The 19,279-nt window shown below is 38.4% G+C and overlaps 1 protein-coding gene across 2 annotated transcripts in view; it reads right to left on the bottom strand.

The window, feature by feature from the left end:
• Nucleotides 1-6,877: 6,877 nt before the first annotated feature.
• The window catches only part of GALNT13 (polypeptide N-acetylgalactosaminyltransferase 13), a 199,108-nt gene continuing 186,706 nt past the window's right edge, over nucleotides 6,878-19,279 (bottom strand). The window contains exons 12-13 of one of the 2 annotated variants that reach the window (XM_063318364.1): nucleotides 16,454-16,483; nucleotides 12,648-13,064 (exon numbers count right to left, since the gene is read on the bottom strand). In XM_063318364.1, the coding sequence (XP_063174434.1) occupies nucleotides 12,879-13,064; nucleotides 16,454-16,483 (216 nt within the window). In that variant the 3' untranslated portion in view covers nucleotides 12,648-12,878. Of the gene's footprint in view, nucleotides 7,433-12,647; nucleotides 13,065-16,453; nucleotides 16,484-19,279 lie in introns of those variants that run through there. The other variant, XM_063318363.1, reaches the window with a different exon arrangement.

The raw sequence follows: 19,279 nt of genomic DNA on the forward strand, positions 1-19,279 counted from the left end.
CCCAACCACAGATGCTGAAGAAGCTGAAGTAGAGCAGTTCTATGAGGATCTGCAGCACCTACTGGACAACACGCCTAAAAGAGATGTTATTTTCATCACGGGAGACTGGAACGCTAAGGTGGGCAGTCAAATGACACCTGGAATTACAGGTAAGCATGGCCTGGGAGAACAAAACGAAGCAGGACATAGGCTGATAGAATTTTGCCAAGACAACTCACTCTGCATAACAAACACTCTCTTCCAACAACCTAAGAGATGGCTTTATACATGGACTTCACCAGATGGACAACACCGAAATCAGATTGATTACATCCTTTGCAGCCAAAGGTGGCGGACATCTGTACAGTCGGTAAAAACAAGGCCTGGAGCTGACTGTAGTTCAGATCACGAAGTTCTTCTTGCACAATTTAGGATCAGACTCAAGAGATTAGGGAAGACCCACAGATCAGCTAGATATGAGCTCACTAATATCCCTAAGGAATATGCAGTGGAGGTGAAGAATAGATTTAAGGGACTGGACTTAGTAGATAGGGTCCCGGAAGAACTCTGGACAGAAGTTCGCAACATTGTCCAGGAGGCAGCAACAAAATACATCCCAAAGAAAGAGAAAACCAAGAAGGCAAAATGGCTGTCTGCTGAGACACTAGAAGTAGCCCAAGAAAGAAGGAAAGCAAAAGGCAACAGTGATAGGGGGAGATATGCCCAATTAAATGCAAAATTCCAGAGGTTAGCCAGAAGAGATAAGGAATTATTTTTAAACAAGCAATGCATGGAAGTGGAAGAAGACAATAGAATAGGAAGGACAAGAGACCTCTTCCAGAAAATTAGAACCATCGGAGGTAAATTCCAGGCAAAAATGGGTATGATCAAAAACAAAGATGGCAAGGACCTAACGGAAGAAGAAGAGATCAAGAAAAGGTGGCAAGAATATACAGAAGACCTGTATAGGAAGGATAACAATATCGGGGATAGCTTTGACGGTGTGGTCAGTGAGCTAGAGCCAGACATCCTGAAGAGTGAGGTTGAATGGGCCTTAAGAAGCATTGCTAATAACAAGGCAGCAGGAGACGATGGCATCCCAGCTGAACTGTTCAAAATCTTGCAAGATGATGCTGTCAAGGTAATGCATGCTATATGCCAGCAAATTTGGAAAACACAAGAATGGCCATCAGATTGGAAAAAATCAACTTATATCCCCATACCAAAAAAGGGAAACACTAAAGAATGTTCAAACTATTGAACAGTGGCACTCATTTCACATGCCAGTAAGGTAATGCTCAAGATCCTGCAAGGTAGACTTCAGCAGTTCATGGAGCGAGAATTGCCAGATGTACAAGCTGGGTTTAGAAAAGGCAGAGGAACTAGAGACCAAATTGCCAATATCCGCTGGATAATGGAAAAAGCCAGGGAGTTTCAGAAAAACATCTATTTCTGTTTTATTGACTATTCTAAAGCCTTTGACTGTGTGGACCATAACAAATTGTGGCAAGTTCTTAGTGGTATGGGGATACCAAGTCATCTTGTATGCCTCCTGAAGAATCTGTATAACGACCAAGTAGCAACAGTAAGAACAGACCACGGAACAACGGACTGGTTTAAGATTGGGAAAGGAGTACAGCAGGGCTGTATACTCTCACCCTACCTATTCAACTTGTATGCAGAACACACCATGCGACAAGCTGGGCTTGAGGAATCCAAGGCTGGAGTTAAAATCTCTGGAAGAAATATTAACAATCTCAGATATGCAGATGATACCACTTTGAAGGCTGAAAGTGAAGAGGAACTGAGGAGCCTTATGATGAAGGTGAAAGAAGAAAGTGCAAAAGCTGGTTTGCACTAAACCTCAAAAAAAACCAAGGTTATGGCAACCAGCTTGATTGATAACTGGCAAATAGAGGGAGAAAATGCAGAAGCAGTGAAAGACTTTGTATTCCTAGGTGCAAAGATTACTGCAGATGCTGACTGCAGTCAGGAAATCAGAAGACGCTTAATCCTTGGGAGAAGAGCAATGACAAATCTCAATAAAATAGTTAAGAGCAGAGACATCACACTGACAACAAAGGTCCGCATAGTTAAAGCAATGGTGTTCCCTGTAGTAACATATGGCTGCGAGAGCTGGACCATAAGGAAGGCTGAGCGAAGGAAGATTGATGCTTTTGAACTGTGGTGTTGGAGGAAAATTCTGAGAGTGCCTTGGACTGCAAGAAGATCCAACCAGTCCATCCTCCAGGAAATAAAGCCAGACTGCTCACTTGAGGGAATGGTATTAAAGGCAAAACTGAAATACTTTGGCCACATAATGAGAAGACAGGACACCCTGGAGAAGATGCTGATGCTAGGGAGAGTGGAGGGCAAAAGGAAGAGGGGCCGACCAAGGGCAAGGTGGATGGATGATATTCTAGAGGTGACGGACTCGTCCCTGGGGGAGTTGACGACCGACAGGAAGCTCTGGCGTGGGCTGGTCCATGAAGTCACGAAGAGTCGGAAGCGACTAAACGAATAAACAACAAACAAGGATATGTCTCCCCTCAACATTTACACACATATGTACTATATGTAGGTATAGACCAGTGCTTCTCAACCTCAGCAACTTTCAGATGGGTGGACTCCAACTCCCAGAATTCCCCAGCCAGCTTGCTGGGTGAAAAATCACTGATCTAAAGTTCTTACTGTACACTGTGAGACAGGGAGCAAAACTTAATTTCATGCCCTTAAGAATGACAACACCCAGTAGAATAAAACTAAACTGGCGTATTTTATTTCTACAAAATGTATAAATATTGAAAATTTACAGCAGAGTTAACATTTAGTAACTGTTACATTTGAAATTGCGTAATTCTTGAACCACAGCCCACTCTTATAATTGCAACATGTATTGTGTCCCAAGCACGCACTGTAGGAAGTTTTAAGAGCAATTCTTCCAATGGACACTCCCTCTAAGATGGGTGATCAAATATGTTAAAAAACCCACAGTGGCCATTTTAAAGGACCTCTTTGCATATTATGCCTTTTGGGTGTATACTTCAGATATTTCCACATGCACTTGAAGATGCAGGGATGTGATAAATTTGTAATTTTGCACATCACAGAAACATACCCATCAGAAGGTGGGATTGGCTATAAACCTCTTGGTATGCATACTTGGGCCAAACTTGGATTTGCTGTCATGTGATGTATACAAGGCCTAGATGGGTATGGAACACCAGTGGCCCAGTTTACAAAGAAACTGATTTACACAGCTATCCTGAACATTCAAGGGACAAATAGTGACTTCAGTAGATTTGGGACAATGAAAGTGGGGCTTCAGAAATATCTCTGTGTTTGAAAACACTTTCACACTAATAATTCACATAATCTAATATAAAACATTTTGCTGATACGCAGTCAGCATCTTGAGATGAAACAATAGCTTTTATTTAGTAGCAGTTTAATGTGGTGGAATCTCACCAGATGCATTCATACAGTAATAGCAGCATACTTTTTAATTTATTCCATACATGGAAATACAAGTATGTGTGCGTGTGTAATGGATAGTGGAATACACAGTTTAAATTCTCAAGATGTCGCTATCACAACAGTTAATTACAGTTCTCATTTCCTATTGAAATTGTAAATGTGTTTCAGTTTATCCAGTTTATAATGGTGCAGAAGGACTCAGAAGACAATTAACATTATAAAATTTATTTCAAATTTCTTCCCTAAATCATTTCAGCCTAACTCATAGCTTTACACTTAAGCACCCTCACTAGTATATGCCTCATTTGAGACTGTATTTAGCATCTACAAATGAGATGCAACTAAAATTTATATGATCAGATATGATCTCATTAATTTCAAGTAAAAAAAACCTGGACTATATTGATTATCAGTACAGTACTAATTACCTTTTAAAAGGCTATTTTACTTGTCTGTTATTAGATAAAAATACTGGTTTTGGATTCAACAGTCCAGAAGCAGCCTCTGAAGACAAAAAGAACTTAATCCCCTTGACCAAACATTATATACCTATCTTTCCCTCTTCAAGAAATTCCTTAAGTTTTACCTTTTTTATAATTCTGTTCTTGTTTTTAGATATTTTTCATATTTGTTATATTGTCCCTCAGCACATTCCTATGAAGTTAGGACATTGTTTCTACTCTACACACAGGGAATGAAAAGCCAAATTGACATCAGTTTTCAAAAAAAAAAAAAAAGAACATTTAAATTTGAGCTCAACTGTTGTTACTATAAAGTGACTTTAAAAAGTGAGTGACCAATGCCATTCAAATGAGGAACAGCACATATTTTATTGATCTACAGAACACAGAGAGAGGACACCACAAGCTAATGTACAATCTTCTAAAACTATTCATTAGAACTTTGATTTTAGCCTTAACAGTTTGCCAAGGCCATATAGGAATATATTGGCAATGCTGGGGCAAAACCCCCATGTCCTGTTTTTTGCTCACTAAAAAGATGGGAAGTAGGTATTTGATGTAGAGGTCCATGAGGTGCTCTGTGGGGGCATTTTATTGGAATTAGCAGTAGCGATAGTGCAAGTAGAAGTTACGTCTTGATTCTGCTTGTACTCATCCTACCTTCCTCCACCTGCTACTGCTTCCCCTAAGCCAAAATCCTGGCACAGGGTTGAACTGTGTTGCGATTCAACTCCTGAAATTCTTAGTAAGCCTTCTTGGAATTCTGGGAATTGGAGAAGTGATAGCCTGATGGTTCCATTGCTCCTCTCTCAAACTCTGCATACGAACTTTCAAAGATCCCTTTCCTACCCAACTTTTTGAAGATTCCTGTCCTAACCAGTATCATTTGAAGGAAGCAAATGCTTTTATTACTTGTTAATGTCACACTATTAATGCCTTAAGAAAAAGCATCACTTATATTGGAACCTCCTCTTAAATGATTAAAAATAATTAGCTCCAACTAACTTTGCAGACTGCAACATTCCTCACCGTTTAGCGCAAGCCACGTGTCCTCAGGAATAATTTGTATTTATGGAACTTATTCCCATAATGGCTTTATACTGGATAAAGTTCCTTTTAAAGTTCTGATTCAAAAAGAAGTCAGCCCCATGTACTTAAGCTTGCACTTACACCAGCTTGAACAGAAGAATTTACTTGATGGGTTTGGGTCTGGAGCTGATCCTCCAGAGATCACTGGCTGCTAGACTTGCCATAGGATGCAAAAGAGGCTTGCTGTTCCTCAAATTGTGGGATAAAACCTGTGGGGGAGAACAGAAACGCTTCCTTCTCTAGAACGAGGCCTACTGCCATAGCAAACTTATATCAGTCAGTTTGGCTGGTGAGTTTTAAAAACGTAGCCTGCAGGATGACCTAAACTTTGCTGCTTCCTAGCATCCCCCTAACAAGGGCAAAATAAAAAACACAGCCAGCCTGTCCAAGAACAGCTCGGGAACCTGGAATGTCACAGACCTATATAAGCAACAACTCTTCAAATTGGACCGTGTGTCCTTTAGGTAAAGGGCTGCATTACGTGCCAAGGATCTGGCCAGCATCAGCTGATTCTTGAATACGTCTGTTTGCCTGACTCTACCGACCAGACAATCCCCCTTCTTCAGGGAATGCTGTCTGCCTCAGCCCAACTGGCTCTTTGACTTGGATTCCCAGGGTGATATTTTTATGTTCTTTTGATTCTGATCCTGCTGAGCTCCAATAGCAGATGTGGATACTCTCCTAGCATACTTACATGGTAGCTGTGGAGAATTCTCCTGGGACAGAAAAAGCAGAGAAATTAGCATATTCAGAATCAACAGATGGGTGATAATGATGCAAAGACAGTATCATGTAGTGAGTCTCATCCACAGGAAGAATCATCGCATTTTCTAGAGATGCCAGAGTGAAACTTGAAAGAGGTCAGTTCAATTTCTCAGTATTGTGGTATGGAACTGATCAATTCCTGCTACTCAATATAGCATAATTCACAGGAATTTTAGCATGGCCATGGGGCTGATAATACAAACTGCATTAAATTAAATCCAGTTAAAAATGAGTACATTTTATGTACTTCCTGACCCACTAATGCTCATGAGAACTACACAGATTCCAATGTTGGATAAATATTGTTCCAACGTACACACTGGCATAGGGAGATGTGATAAAACCCACTCCTTTTTAAAAATAAAATACTCTTTATAGAGATAGTTATGTCTTATCGCATGTCCTACATCTACAAAGCAGATAAGCTTATTAGACATGTTTTTAATTAGTCCTGAAGTCAGTGCTCGTATGCTAAAGGTTCAACGTGCTACGTTTTGAAGACTTATTAAGGGATTGCACTGTTGACATTTTCAGGTGACAATATTGGTATTGTGGATCTATTATGTATACTTATTGTTTTAGAAAACAAATATATGTGATAGGACAAAAAAGGGTAGCTATTGGCAACCAAACTCAACTTGAAATCAGGTTGTGTCTCCTCATAACCTGTTCTTCTATTGGTATCTTGTGTGATTTGAGTAAACAGTGCTTGCTATCTTTGATATTAGTCATTAATGGGAGATTACGGGAGTTGGCCAAATGTGTTACAATGCTTGTAATGACTTATATTTTGCAAAGGGCATCAGCGGGTACCATCAATCCCATTTCCTTATGCTTCCCTTGGCTGTGAATTCAATTTTACACTCCACGTACCAGCATATCCTTCATCCAGTTCTGTGGATTTTAACAGAGGTTTCAGGAACAGAAATGCCATTTTTTTTCCTGACACTATACATGAAAACATCCAATATATACAGAAATTTACTGCTGAGAAATCATTTCAGCTGGGCTATTCATAGGTGATGGTTGGCAGTAGATTAACGATGGATTCTTCCTCTGTCACCATGAAGGACTGGTACAAGCACGTCAACTGAGGAAAACAAATGTTACCATCTTTCACAATGCAAGTGAGCTTCATAAGGCATTTAACACTGTCACTTTCAAGCCACATGACAGGACAGAACCCACAGCAAGCCACTTCCCACCCCCTTGGAATTTTGCTTTGTAATGCTTTTCTGGAGTCAACTTTTCTCAAAACTGGTATGTCCTCATAATACTGTATATGCCAGGGTGAATAATGCGTCCATGTGTTCAGCTGTCTGGTAAAAAAAAATCAGAGGGGAAAAAAAAGTGCAACCATGCTTTTAAGCAATTAAAAAAAGTTGTTTTCTGGCATGTGGGCTTTTAATCAAGCATCCAAACCCTTTCTCTTCACCGACAACAAGGGAAGAAGAACATCCTTTCGTGAGCAGGTTAGACCCTTCCAAGGCCTGAGGAAGGACATGACGTCTGTCTTGGCTTTAGGCACCCAAGGTCATGTTACGTAACAGCCACTGCTGGGATCGGCTTTCGCTGCAGTCCTTCATGGTAGGAACCATTTTGTCGTCCTCTGAGGGCTCGTCAAGACACTGGTTACTGTTCACATGTCTCAAGGTCAGTCGCTGCAAAACAAGCAAGCAAGCCAACAGCCAAAGTGAAGAAGACAGCCTCAGCTGGACCAGTTAACAAATTTCTCTACCACGTTTAGGCATGAGGGAAATCATACAGAAGGTCCCTCAGCACTTACTACATTATATACCAAGAGGAGGAAGGAGATGCGCTGCTGTGGCTCCAAGCCAGAAAGGAAAGCTCCGACTTATATTCCTTTTGCAGAGGGACTGCTCCACAGCATGTGCTATGGCACTGCTCAGCTTTCTGGTAACAGAACAACTGGCTCATCTTCTATGTTCGAGAGTCGCTGAAAACTAATCCTGCAAGTTTATGAACACAACATACCTCAAAGGCTTTCTAATCTAAAACATTTTTCAGAGTTGACCACAAAACATGAAAACCATGGGCTATGAATTCTCTTTTTGAAATTTTAAGTTTATTGTACTGGACATTCGTTGGAAGAAAAATGGTTTCTATATTTTGCCTTTCTGCATTTTCTCCCCTTCCTTACAGCAGTTCCTTTTCCTACTTCCATATAATTATGTTGCCCTCCCATCATCATCATCGTCATCATCGTAAGTTGTTAATGTGCTGCAAATGTAGAAAGTGGTGTAGAAAGAAACTATAGAAAGTGGTATAGCCTTTGGAATCTAGGGTATTCAGAACTAAATAGAACAATAATAGTATATCAACTGGCTAACTGTAATTAATCTAGAAGGCCCTCCTGTTCAGGTAACGTTCCCTTGAAGAGATTAAGCAGCCATTATGTTCACAACTATCATTCCTTGGAGACATTCTATGCAGTTTATATGGGAAATCTCCAATAATCTCCTCTCTTTATCAGGCTCAGATCAATTTAGACTAACAAAGCAGTATTTTTTCTTCAGACTATTCTCTAATCCATCATTTGTTAAATTAATGAGGATTTATAAACATTTCTGCCTTATTTTTCATCCTGCTGTTCTAGAATTTGAAATGAGGAGACTAATAATATGACAGAGTATCAACTGAAAAGCTTAAACTAAACCAACTCTCAAATGTAGAATCCAAGAAAGCAAAAAAGCAAAGAACAGAAATAAAAATTCATTCTAATCAAATATATAATTTATTGTTATATATTATAATAGATACTATAGTATATTATTTATTACAGTAGCCTTCTCCAGTCTGGTACTCTTTAGATATGTTGGACTATAACTTCCCATAATCTCTTGGGATTCAACATCTGGTCTATTCTAATTTGCAGCAGAACTCTTGATTCATGCAGAGCTCATTCCAGCCATTTTGGGAGGTGGGGGGTGGGGGAGGCCTGCCTTCCTTTCTAGAAAATGTTAGAATGAGAGGACAATAAGATGCTCTGGGATTCCCATTTTCCTAAGTACCTTCCATAGCTTGACAGGGTTGACACAATTAAAAACCTTTCCATAATCAACAAAGCACATATTGAATATTATTATGTATTGTATTGTATTATATTGTACTGTACTGTACTGTACTGTATTAATATTTACATTATTATTTCTTTGTTATCCAGCATGCATCAGCAACAATCTGTTATCAATGTACCGATGATATTCAGTTACATTTCTCAATATACTGGTGATATTCAGCTATATTTCTCCTTTCCTACAAGCTCATTATTGGACATCTCCAGAGTCTATTTCCAATCCGTAAAGTGCTGGATAAGGGAGAATAAGCTGAAGTTATGCTCAGAAAACATGGAGTTATTATGTCTTCCAAGGACTTAATTTTAAGATTTGGGAAATAAAAAGCTGTTTTGGATTGGGTTGCACTTCTTTTAAAAATCAGATTTGCAGTCTGAGAGTTCTCCTGGATCCAGCATTAGTACTGGGAAGCCACATAACCTCAGCATGGTAGTCATGATAAAGGCTGATTAACCTTTTGCACTCTAATCTGGAAGAGGGAGGACTTTTTCACTCATTCAGTGTGGCTATCTCAAAGCTGCACTGTACTGTTGCAACCTTTCTGGGGTGGCCGTTGAAGATTATCTGGAAATTACCTCTGGCCCAGAATGTCATAACACACTGGATGAATAGGGGCTTTAATCACCACTCCCCACCCGCTGAAATATCCTCACTGATTTCCAGTTGCTTCTAAGCATAGCAGTCCACTCTGCCCAGCATTTTGGCATCTTTTAGGAATTCTACCTTGAAGAGGCTTAACATCAGTGATTACTTCCTTTTTCTTCTAAGCAGAGCTAGTATTATAGATCCTGATCTGGTAATTAAGCAGCAACAGTTTGCTTCCAGGGAAACAGAATGCTAAGACTACTTTCTGTCCAGAATCACAAGATCTTAATTGTTTTGCAACTCTACAGATGTTATTATATGCAAGGACACCATACTTTTTAAAATGGAACTGTTTCCTTGAGATGGTTGAAATGATGAAATTGCACAAACATCTAGCTTTTTGCATTACACTGAATTTCATGCCAGATTGGCCTGAAGATGCTCTGTGCTATAGCAATTTCTACCAGGGGTGGGGGTGGGGGGAGGGAAACATGAAGGAAAGGTAACACAGGAGGTTTTCCTCTTACTTTAAACAGACTGCTGTGAAATTCCCAGAGAAACACTTCTGTTATACTAAATCACTCAAGGCTATTTCATATTATGCAGCCCAATTGTAACAGGGTATACGATGCACATGTCACAGAGCACCAAACTGCTTTAAGAAATAATTCAGAATGATGAAAGTAGCACATTTTAGAATTAGTTGCATTAGTGGCTTCATGACTCTTTTTTGGATTCAAGCAAGCCTACAAATCCAAACAAGCCTACAGACCTAATGTTTCCTCTCATCAGCTGTTCCTTTGTATTAGTGGTAGAATTTCACATCAGGCAAACATATTGTTGAATTTTTCAATGGCCTTCTATAAGCACTTATTCCTCCACTTCTGTCATTATGTACAGTATGCTATTACCAAAATTTCCTTTGTTTGGTCAACAACCAATTACATTGGAAAAGTATTACCAACAAAACTACCCAGTCTGTAATTTCTTTCATTATTCAGTACTAAGATTAAGATTATGCAGCAAATTCAAGCTATTTAACGACTCATGACACTATATTTAACACTTTTTTTCTTACTCAAACAGAACCTTTCAATAGAATAGAGATGCCATTGTAACAAATTCCACTGTTTCAGCAATGTGTGTATACATTTGGGGTCCCTCTAATATGACAATTTTGGATAACAACATATAATCGACTCAAAATTCAAAGAAAAATTTGTTTGCTTTATAAATAATATTTGAAAATGCTCTGGAAAAAATATAGTGCTGATATATCCATTTAACTCATGGGTTGCATTCTTTCTGATGTACTTTTGTACAGTGAAACAGGCACTTTGCAAACAAGTATATGAAAATCATTACTCCCACCATCAAAAATGCTATACAACACATTTCTGTCTACAACAAAGATACACATTACAATTTTCTACTTTTATTGTATTTACTTACAGTATTACAAGGCTGCATTTCAAGTTCTGCTTCCAGGTGGCACACACAACCGTTCCACAACACAGTGGAAAAACCAAACATTAAAACATGGTCTCAATTAATACAGGTAAAACAACGATCAACTAAAAAGCATGGGCTGACTTCCCAGAGCAGGGCAATTTTTCAAGCTTACCGAACTGCTACGCAGAGGGGAAATATACCAACAACCAGTTGAGTGGGACTGAATTCCAAAGACACTGACAAAGGCCAATCTGACTTGGGGGATGGTTTCCTTTATGGATTCCACAGTTTGCATTAAGTCAGCACCTTCTGAGAAATGTTCCTCAAGATACCCTGAACAATTTATTGTTCTATAATATAGACCAGCTCAGAAATACAGTGACAGCCAATGTAGCTGCTTCAGCCAGCATCAGGACAGGACTGGGGTGGGGCAATTCTCCAACACACTTACGTTTCTATTTAGAAAGGCCTTCTCCCTTAGCTTTCATCCCTCCCGTTTCCATGCCATCATTCATTCAACTTTGTTTGGAATGAGGTGGATTCCAGCATGAATTCAGATAAGCAAGAGTTAAAAGCATATTACATTTTTCTGTGACCTCACTCTTAAAAGTAGATTTTAATTTAAATTTTCTTTGACTGCATTCTTTTATTTTGTGCTGTGATAGACTGAATTCTGATGACTGTGTTCTTTTTTCCACTGTGGTTATTGGAATTATCCTGTAGCGATTAAGACACTACATAAGCACAAAATTCATCATTTTACAAATAAAATGGAGCATTTTGCTTGTCCCCTTGTTGTAAGAAAGATTTTGAACACCTGAGAGAGTTGCTTTTGATATTGTGGCTCAGGCATTCCAGTGGTTTTACTGAACTACAACTAGAGGGAGAGGAGTAACTACATGGGTACTCCCAAGAACTGACAAATAGTACAGACTCGAGGCCGTAATTGTCTTATAATCTGTTTATTTCAACTGGTAATTTATTGCACTGAATTTGAGACAAGGATTTCTTTGAAGATATTTTAATGCACAAGGGTCTTTACATTTGAAGGAACCACCCATGCTTGTAAAGCTGTATAACAGAACTTCTGCTTAAATAAAGTCAGAATATGTAAAGCCCAAATTGTTCTTACTGAACAAGGAAGCCACTGATATCAACAATGAAGTTTGCTCTGATAGCATCAACGTGGCAAAACCTCACTTTACACAACAACGTTCAGCGGCAAAGGCTGAGAAGCACAGTGTACCACTTCTTTACACAATGCTGTGAGCTCACTGTCCAGTACTGTTGCACCAGTGTCAGGAATGGTGGCTTCTGTGTTAGCTTTTGATACCATTTTTCCTCCAGGAATTCAAGAAGGCATAAATAGCACTTCATCCTATTTATAGGGCTGGACCAAGAGGCTGGACGAAGTGGGATAGCTTAGACTACAAGGCAGTGACTGGCCTTATTTCCATAGGTGGGTATGGACTCAAACCGAGTCGTAATCTATCAGTTTAATCACTTCCCCATGTGCTCTGCTATATAACAGGGTTGAATTATACAGCATGTCTAGGCAGCATTTGATCCACCAAAGGGGCCTAACCTCTTCTGCTGGCACATGAGTCAGTAGACTATCAAGCATTGGTTACTGCCACAGAGACTCTTCCCACTTTAATATTTAGAGATTCTATTTATTAAAGATATACACTTTAAGATAATGCAAAACAACTAGATTTTCGAGTTCACACCATTTTTAGAATTACGTAGGGTATGCAAAAAAGGGAAAGGACTACACCACAGAAGACATATCTAGCTTCTACCCAAACTGCTTTCAACAAAGATTTAAGTAGCATTATAAATACAATTATTATATGGCTATTTCTATCTCAACACTATGCTTTAATTTACACTAGTAATTAGGAGGGAGGGGAAGAAGAAGAAGAAGGCTATCATATTTATTATTTTTTTCACGATACCAACCTTTAGGCATTTATTAAGGGAAATAATCAGTGGGGCTGTAAAAAATGTTTCTAAGAACCTCCAGCCGAGTATAGTTTCTCAACAGCCACTTCTGAAAAGGGCTGTCATTACAAGGCTCCACAGTGGGACCATGAATGTCATCTTCTATCCTGTTTACAGTCAGACAAGACTGGGTAATAATATGAAGAACGGTGTGTGTCTGTGAGACAGAAAAATGGCAAAACAAGCAGAAATCATGAAGCAAATGGTAACCCCCTCCATCAGATCTATGGCAATGAAAAGGTCAATGAACCACAGTAAGTACTTTATATTCATACAGCTCAGGTTTTCATCTTGAAACAGTCCCATATTTACATGAGTTTCATAAAACATGACTTATTAACATAAATCAACATATTTTTAAATCAAACTTAGAAGAAATTATACCACTTCTGTCCAAATAAGCTGTCTGTAAAGCCAGGTATGTCTGCATGTGTGTGTGTGAGTATTCTTATTATTTGATCACAGTCATTTAATTTTCTTATTGAGGCTTTAAAATGTAATTTTATTTTATTGGAATTTTAATATCTGTAAAGTAGTCTGCAGGGAATGAGGTGGTAGATAAATGGCATGTATCAATCAATCAATCAATCAAATGATTCAGAAGAATTGGATAGATTCAATCAATACAAGAAATAAAAATCCAGAATTGGGATCTAGAGAACACAGTTGTGTGAAATATATATTCCAAAACAGGGTTTGGTAACCTGTAGCACACCAGGTATCACTGAACTGTTCCCAATATCACATGGAAGCATGGCCAATTCTAAGGGAAATTATGACTTACTCAACAAATCTATTTCTATTTATAAAATTCTCATGTCACTTTTTCACCATTAAAAACAAGCCTAATAGATCTCAATTGTTGCCACAGGTTATTTACCCCCTAGGTAAAATAAAATGTTTGACAATAGCTCGAAAATAAAATGGAATCATCAGAATATGCTGATTGGCCACACTGTACATCATTTAATTTTCCCCCGTTGTTCTATTCATTTTATTAAGTAAAGTGCAACCTGTGTTGGACAGTGTTTTTCAAATCTCACCAACAATCTTCTTCACTACCTTAGATCAAAATATACACTGTTTATAGACTAAAAGGTCGCTTGTTTCCATTACTATTTTTAATACCCTGCCTCCCATATTTCCAAAATTAGGAACAAGAGTTTTGGCCTGCCCCTTCTGGGGAGATCACCACATCACACAATGACCTCCTGCAGACGGGGAGAAGTTGCAGCCTACCCCTATCTAAGATATTTCTGAATAAAGCTGAAAAGGCAGTCTCCAATGCCTTTTCATGTGACCTCACCCAGTTCCAGAAAAAAGGGGGAAAAATCCAAAAAATATGAAGTCCAATATGAGCTTCATCAATTTTTTGATTCTCTAAATTTAAAAATCTGAAGACAGAAGAGTAACTGCCAAATTTCAGTAAAAAGAATGACGTTAGATTCTTTGCTGTGAAAGGGCTGTTGTCTCTTGTCCATTCCTTGCTTCCTGGGAATAACTGCCAGTTAGTCAGAAGGAGCAGAAGGTTGTGAAGACACATTTAGGCCTTGGGCCAAAAAACAGAACTGAAAAAAATTATCCTTCAGGGCAGAGGAGGTAGTGAGATTGCTGGGGTCAGTCTGGAGGCTCCCCTCCCCTCCATCATGACATTTTACATTACTTTTCCCCCTTTTTTTGTTATGGCTCTTCTGCTCTCTCTGAATTCACTTCCTTGCCAAGAAAACTCTGAGAATTGGACACTTTTGAATAGATTAAAAACAAAAACAAAACAGCTTCTTACATAGCTGATATATACATAATTTCAGAGTCTGGGAACAAAAACAGAACTTATGAGCAATAAAACATTGGGACATTGTAATGGTCAAAAATCAGCCCATCTCTATGCTTTTACACAATATTTGCATTAAACTGAATATATAAATTACTCCTATTTATTATCTATAATAAATTATCTATTATCTATAACCTATACAGTCTATAGGTTTGCAGTCTTTCTTATTTTTGAAGGAAGATCAATTTTAAAAAAGTGACATGCTTCCTCAACTGAAGCCAGCAGTAGATTTTTTAAAAAAATTCCACAGCTGTACTTGAATACGACCTTTATTTAATATTTTAACATAAAATATGTACTGATGAATACTTCTTGTCTAATTTCAGTAAATATACCATTTTTGTGATTAGAATATACTAGCATGGAGAGCAATTAAAAAAATAATCAAGGAGGAGTATTCTTAAAATGTCACTGTGAATGAGCAACTGAACTATCAATTTTCATTATGTATCTCAGATGCATAGTCATTTCCCTTCTGTTTTCTACTAATAGAAAGTAAATGCAGAATGGGAAAAATGAAGATTTAGTAGTCTTGAATATCAATATTTATTAAACACATGCTCAGCAAATCTAACAGTTAATGATGAAGAAAGTAAGAATGGCACTGCAAAACGTTTTCAATTAAAAGGGAATATATTCAAAAGTTCTGACTAAAGGGAATTAATCTGCATGCCACAAAGCTAAACTTATCTCAAATCCATGCACACTCCTATTATCAGCTTTCATTCAGTCCTGCCAATTTAGAGGAAAATAACGAACCCCAAGAAATGATTAATCTTTCAGTTTACAAATAAAATCAGTCTTATCAAAAGAAATTGCTCTGAATCATGTGCCAGTTTATCAAAGCCTTAATGGACTGATAGCTGTAACTTTAAAACATATTAATACACCAAAAACATTGCTTATAACAATGTTTAATTTGAAAGCTTCAAAATAATGTAAAAAAGCTGGTTGAAACCAGCTAATTGAGCCAGTCACAGCGTGCCTCACAAGGATTATTATACTCACTGGTCTAATGGATGTAAGCAGTGGGTCACCCAAAATAACAATGACTACATCTGAATAGGTTTCAGGAAAAGTACAACACAATTGTTTTTAAGCACCATGGGATTTAAATTAAGAGGCCGTCCTATTTGCCAGTGGTAAACACATATCACTTTCCCACCTTCCTGTATTCTCCAGTCCCCACCTACATTTCTTTGCAAATGTAGTAATCTGATGAATTTGACTCTCAAAGATGCATATCCCAATGTTCTGGTATAATGTGCTTCATGAAAGATTTATTATGCAATATCAAATTCAGTAGCATCTTTTCATTCATTTTGCAAGTGCAGGAAAAAGAAATGAATTTTTCGTCAGTATGACTGTTTATATATTTGAGGACACCATAATTTTTTTTTACTGTTCAAAATGAATACATCCCTGAGTAAAATTTTTTAGAAAGGACAATCAGCAAATATTTTGAGAAATGACATTCTCTCCTTTTATCTATGCATCTGTATCACGTATGCTTCCTTTTCTGTTCTCTGAAAAACTAAACACACCACAACTATTTGGTGTGTTATCTTCAACTATCAGCATTGTGTACATGTTACGAGAAATGGAGAACCTGTTCTTATAAAGTGCAGTCTACAACTAAACAGAGGTCACGAAAGCAGTAAACAAGTAAAACCCTAAACTAAAATCAATCACAGGGATGATCATATACTCACCTCAAAGTTGTACTCCCATTTACCTGCATGCTAACAGAAGCAAAGGAATGATGGCATAGAGTCAAACTATCACCCAGGAATGTGTATAGAAAGCTTTTATTTCTTCCAACTGCGTGTCATCCCCAGGCTTCATGACAGTGATAGCGATGGTCAACTAAATACTTCTAACGTCTAAATCTTGCCATGCTTGCTTTTTACCCAGTGAATGAGGCTTGTAATTTAATTGGTGATAGAATTCAAAAAAGGTTAACACGTAAGTCTAGTCAGATTTTTCCATGAAAGCAATAGCAACAGAAGTAGTCCTTCTCTATCTGAATGAGAGCCAGTTTGGTGCTGTGGTGAAGGCACCAGGCTAGAAACCGGGAGACCGTGAGTTCTAGTCCCACCTTGGGCACAAAGCTAGCTGGGTGACATTGGGCCAGTCCCTCTCTCTCAGCCCTAGGAAGCAGGCAAGGGCAAACCACTTCCAAAAAACCTTACCAAGAAAATAGCAGGGACTAGCCCAGACAGTTGCCAGGAGTCAAAACTGTCTTGAAGGCACACACAGGAGAAGGAGGAGGAGGAGGAGGAGGAGGAGGAGGAGGAGGAGGAGGAGGAGGAGAAGAAGAATTGGGGATAAGATTGATAAAGGCATTTTATGATTCGTAACAGCAAAGTTTTGACTGATGCGCTGCACATGCACCAAACCAGTACGCTTAAAAGAGTTAAAATCAAACTATGCATTTCACACAAAAAGCCTTGGAACTGTATGCTTTGGTCATAAATCCTTCATGTTCCCTTGTAGAAAACAGCTTGGTAAAACTCTAAAGGGCTCATAAAGAATAAAGCATACATGGCAGCAGAATTCAATAAACAACATGCTGAAATAGTAGATGCAAAGTTACATCAAGAATATAATTTACCAAAAGTAATAAAGCTGTATCACAGCTGTATCAATTCAGATATTCAGAGTTTACACCTTAAGTGGTCTAACAAGGAAACATCTGTTCAAAATTCAAAATTCAGCTGTTTACATAACTATGGAAAGATGATGCTTGAAGCCATGGAACTATCATTTCTGGGAAAACCATACTGACTCCAAAGCCAGAGAAATCCAAGACCTTGGTATCAGTCTAAGAACTTTCAAAAATTTAAGCTTTCTAAAGTCACTGCAGGGATAATAATGGAAACCCATGGTTGATTAGATGTTAAGTGGTATCTCACAGCATGTGTTCTATAATCAAATATAAATATGGCAGAAGAGGAAAAAAAATGCATAGTTTACATTTTAGAATTCTGTACTTCTGACGTACAGGTATCAAGGGGAAGGGGATTTCCATATGGGCTTTTTATGTGCAAGACGTTGGGACGTTTTACGTCCAAGACTATGTGAACACCTCTCGGATATTTACTTACTTCGGCTTCTATACTGCTGAATTCCCATAGGCACAAAACAGCCTACAGAACAGCATAGCCAGGGTTAAAATAGACATTAAGAAAGCCAACTGCTCCGCTCCTCACAAACCATGACAGTGTTATCTTGCAGGAGTAACCAAACCTCCATATCCCCAAATGCTTCCTTGTGTTCTTTATGTTGCAAATATTCTATATTCTATACTATATTCCAGAATAGAAATACCAAAAGGGAAAAAGGCATGTGCAACCCTTGCATTTATGCTTCTAAAGTTCTGATTTGGGCTACAAAATAATTGATAAATTTGGATTAGGGGACAAATCACCTTCATCCATAGATGTAAATACTGCATGTGGGGCATGGAGGAGTAAGAAAGGAAGAGAGGCAGTGGATGAAAAATAAAAGCTATGAAATCTCCCAGTTTATACTAAAACTATATCATCTTCATCTTCATCGTATTACATTCCAAAAAACCCTACCTTTTTAAAAGAACAAACAGATTATAATTTATTCTATCTGTATGATATCTATATTTTTCCACTGATGGAATAATGGCAGTAGGGAAAGAGGATTTGGGTCAGGTAAACCAAACCACAGGAGAAATTCTTAATCCATTTCCATGGCTGCAAATTGGATCAGAATTGGTGCTCCTGATGGTGTACTGTAGTTGTTAAGGCATCAGGCTAGAAACTGGGAGATTGAGAGTTCTAGTCCTGCCTTAGGCATGAAGCCAGCTGGGTGACCTTCAGCCAGTCTCTCCCTCTCAGCCCTTGGAAGCAGGCAAAGGCAAACCAATCCCAAAAACGTTGCCAAGAAAACTGCAGGGACTAGTCTAGGCAGTCACTGGTAATCAACACTGACTCAAAGGCACACGTATATACACACACACATACAATTCATTTAAACAAGTGAGAGATACTGTTATAGAAGTCCTGTGTTAATGTCTCCTTTTGCCTTTTAATTTTACAATCCAAGATACCTGATTTGACTGAGAAGAATACTAATTTAAAGATTGCTTCTGCACAATATGGAACAACACAGTTTCTAAGAATACTGAGCTGCCATATATTAGCCAACTTCAATGTGCTAGGGTATCAACTGAGTCATTTGATAATGCCAAAGTTCCTTGGGCTCTCAAGACGTGCCAGTATGGCAACATTTAAGTTGAATAATCTCCTTACATGGCTGGGTTGCCTCAGGTCTTCCCTGTTTTCACTGCTCAGTAAATACTTGCTGATGAAACAAGTTAGTGTGCAGAATACCAAGGGTAAAGAGATTTTGGATTTCTTAATTCAACTTGGTAAGCCAGCAAGGACAACAAAATAATAGTACAGACAAATTGCCTTTTCTGTGAGTCTCTTATCAGAGAACTACAAAGTATTTCCTTTTTGCTGGCTCCATCTAATGGCTGATTCTGATTTTGCAGTCATCAT

The sequence above is a fragment of the Candoia aspera genome, chromosome 1 (assembly GCF_035149785.1).
Source record: "Candoia aspera isolate rCanAsp1 chromosome 1, rCanAsp1.hap2, whole genome shotgun sequence".
Classification (NCBI taxonomy): Eukaryota; Metazoa; Chordata; class Lepidosauria; order Squamata; family Boidae; genus Candoia; species Candoia aspera.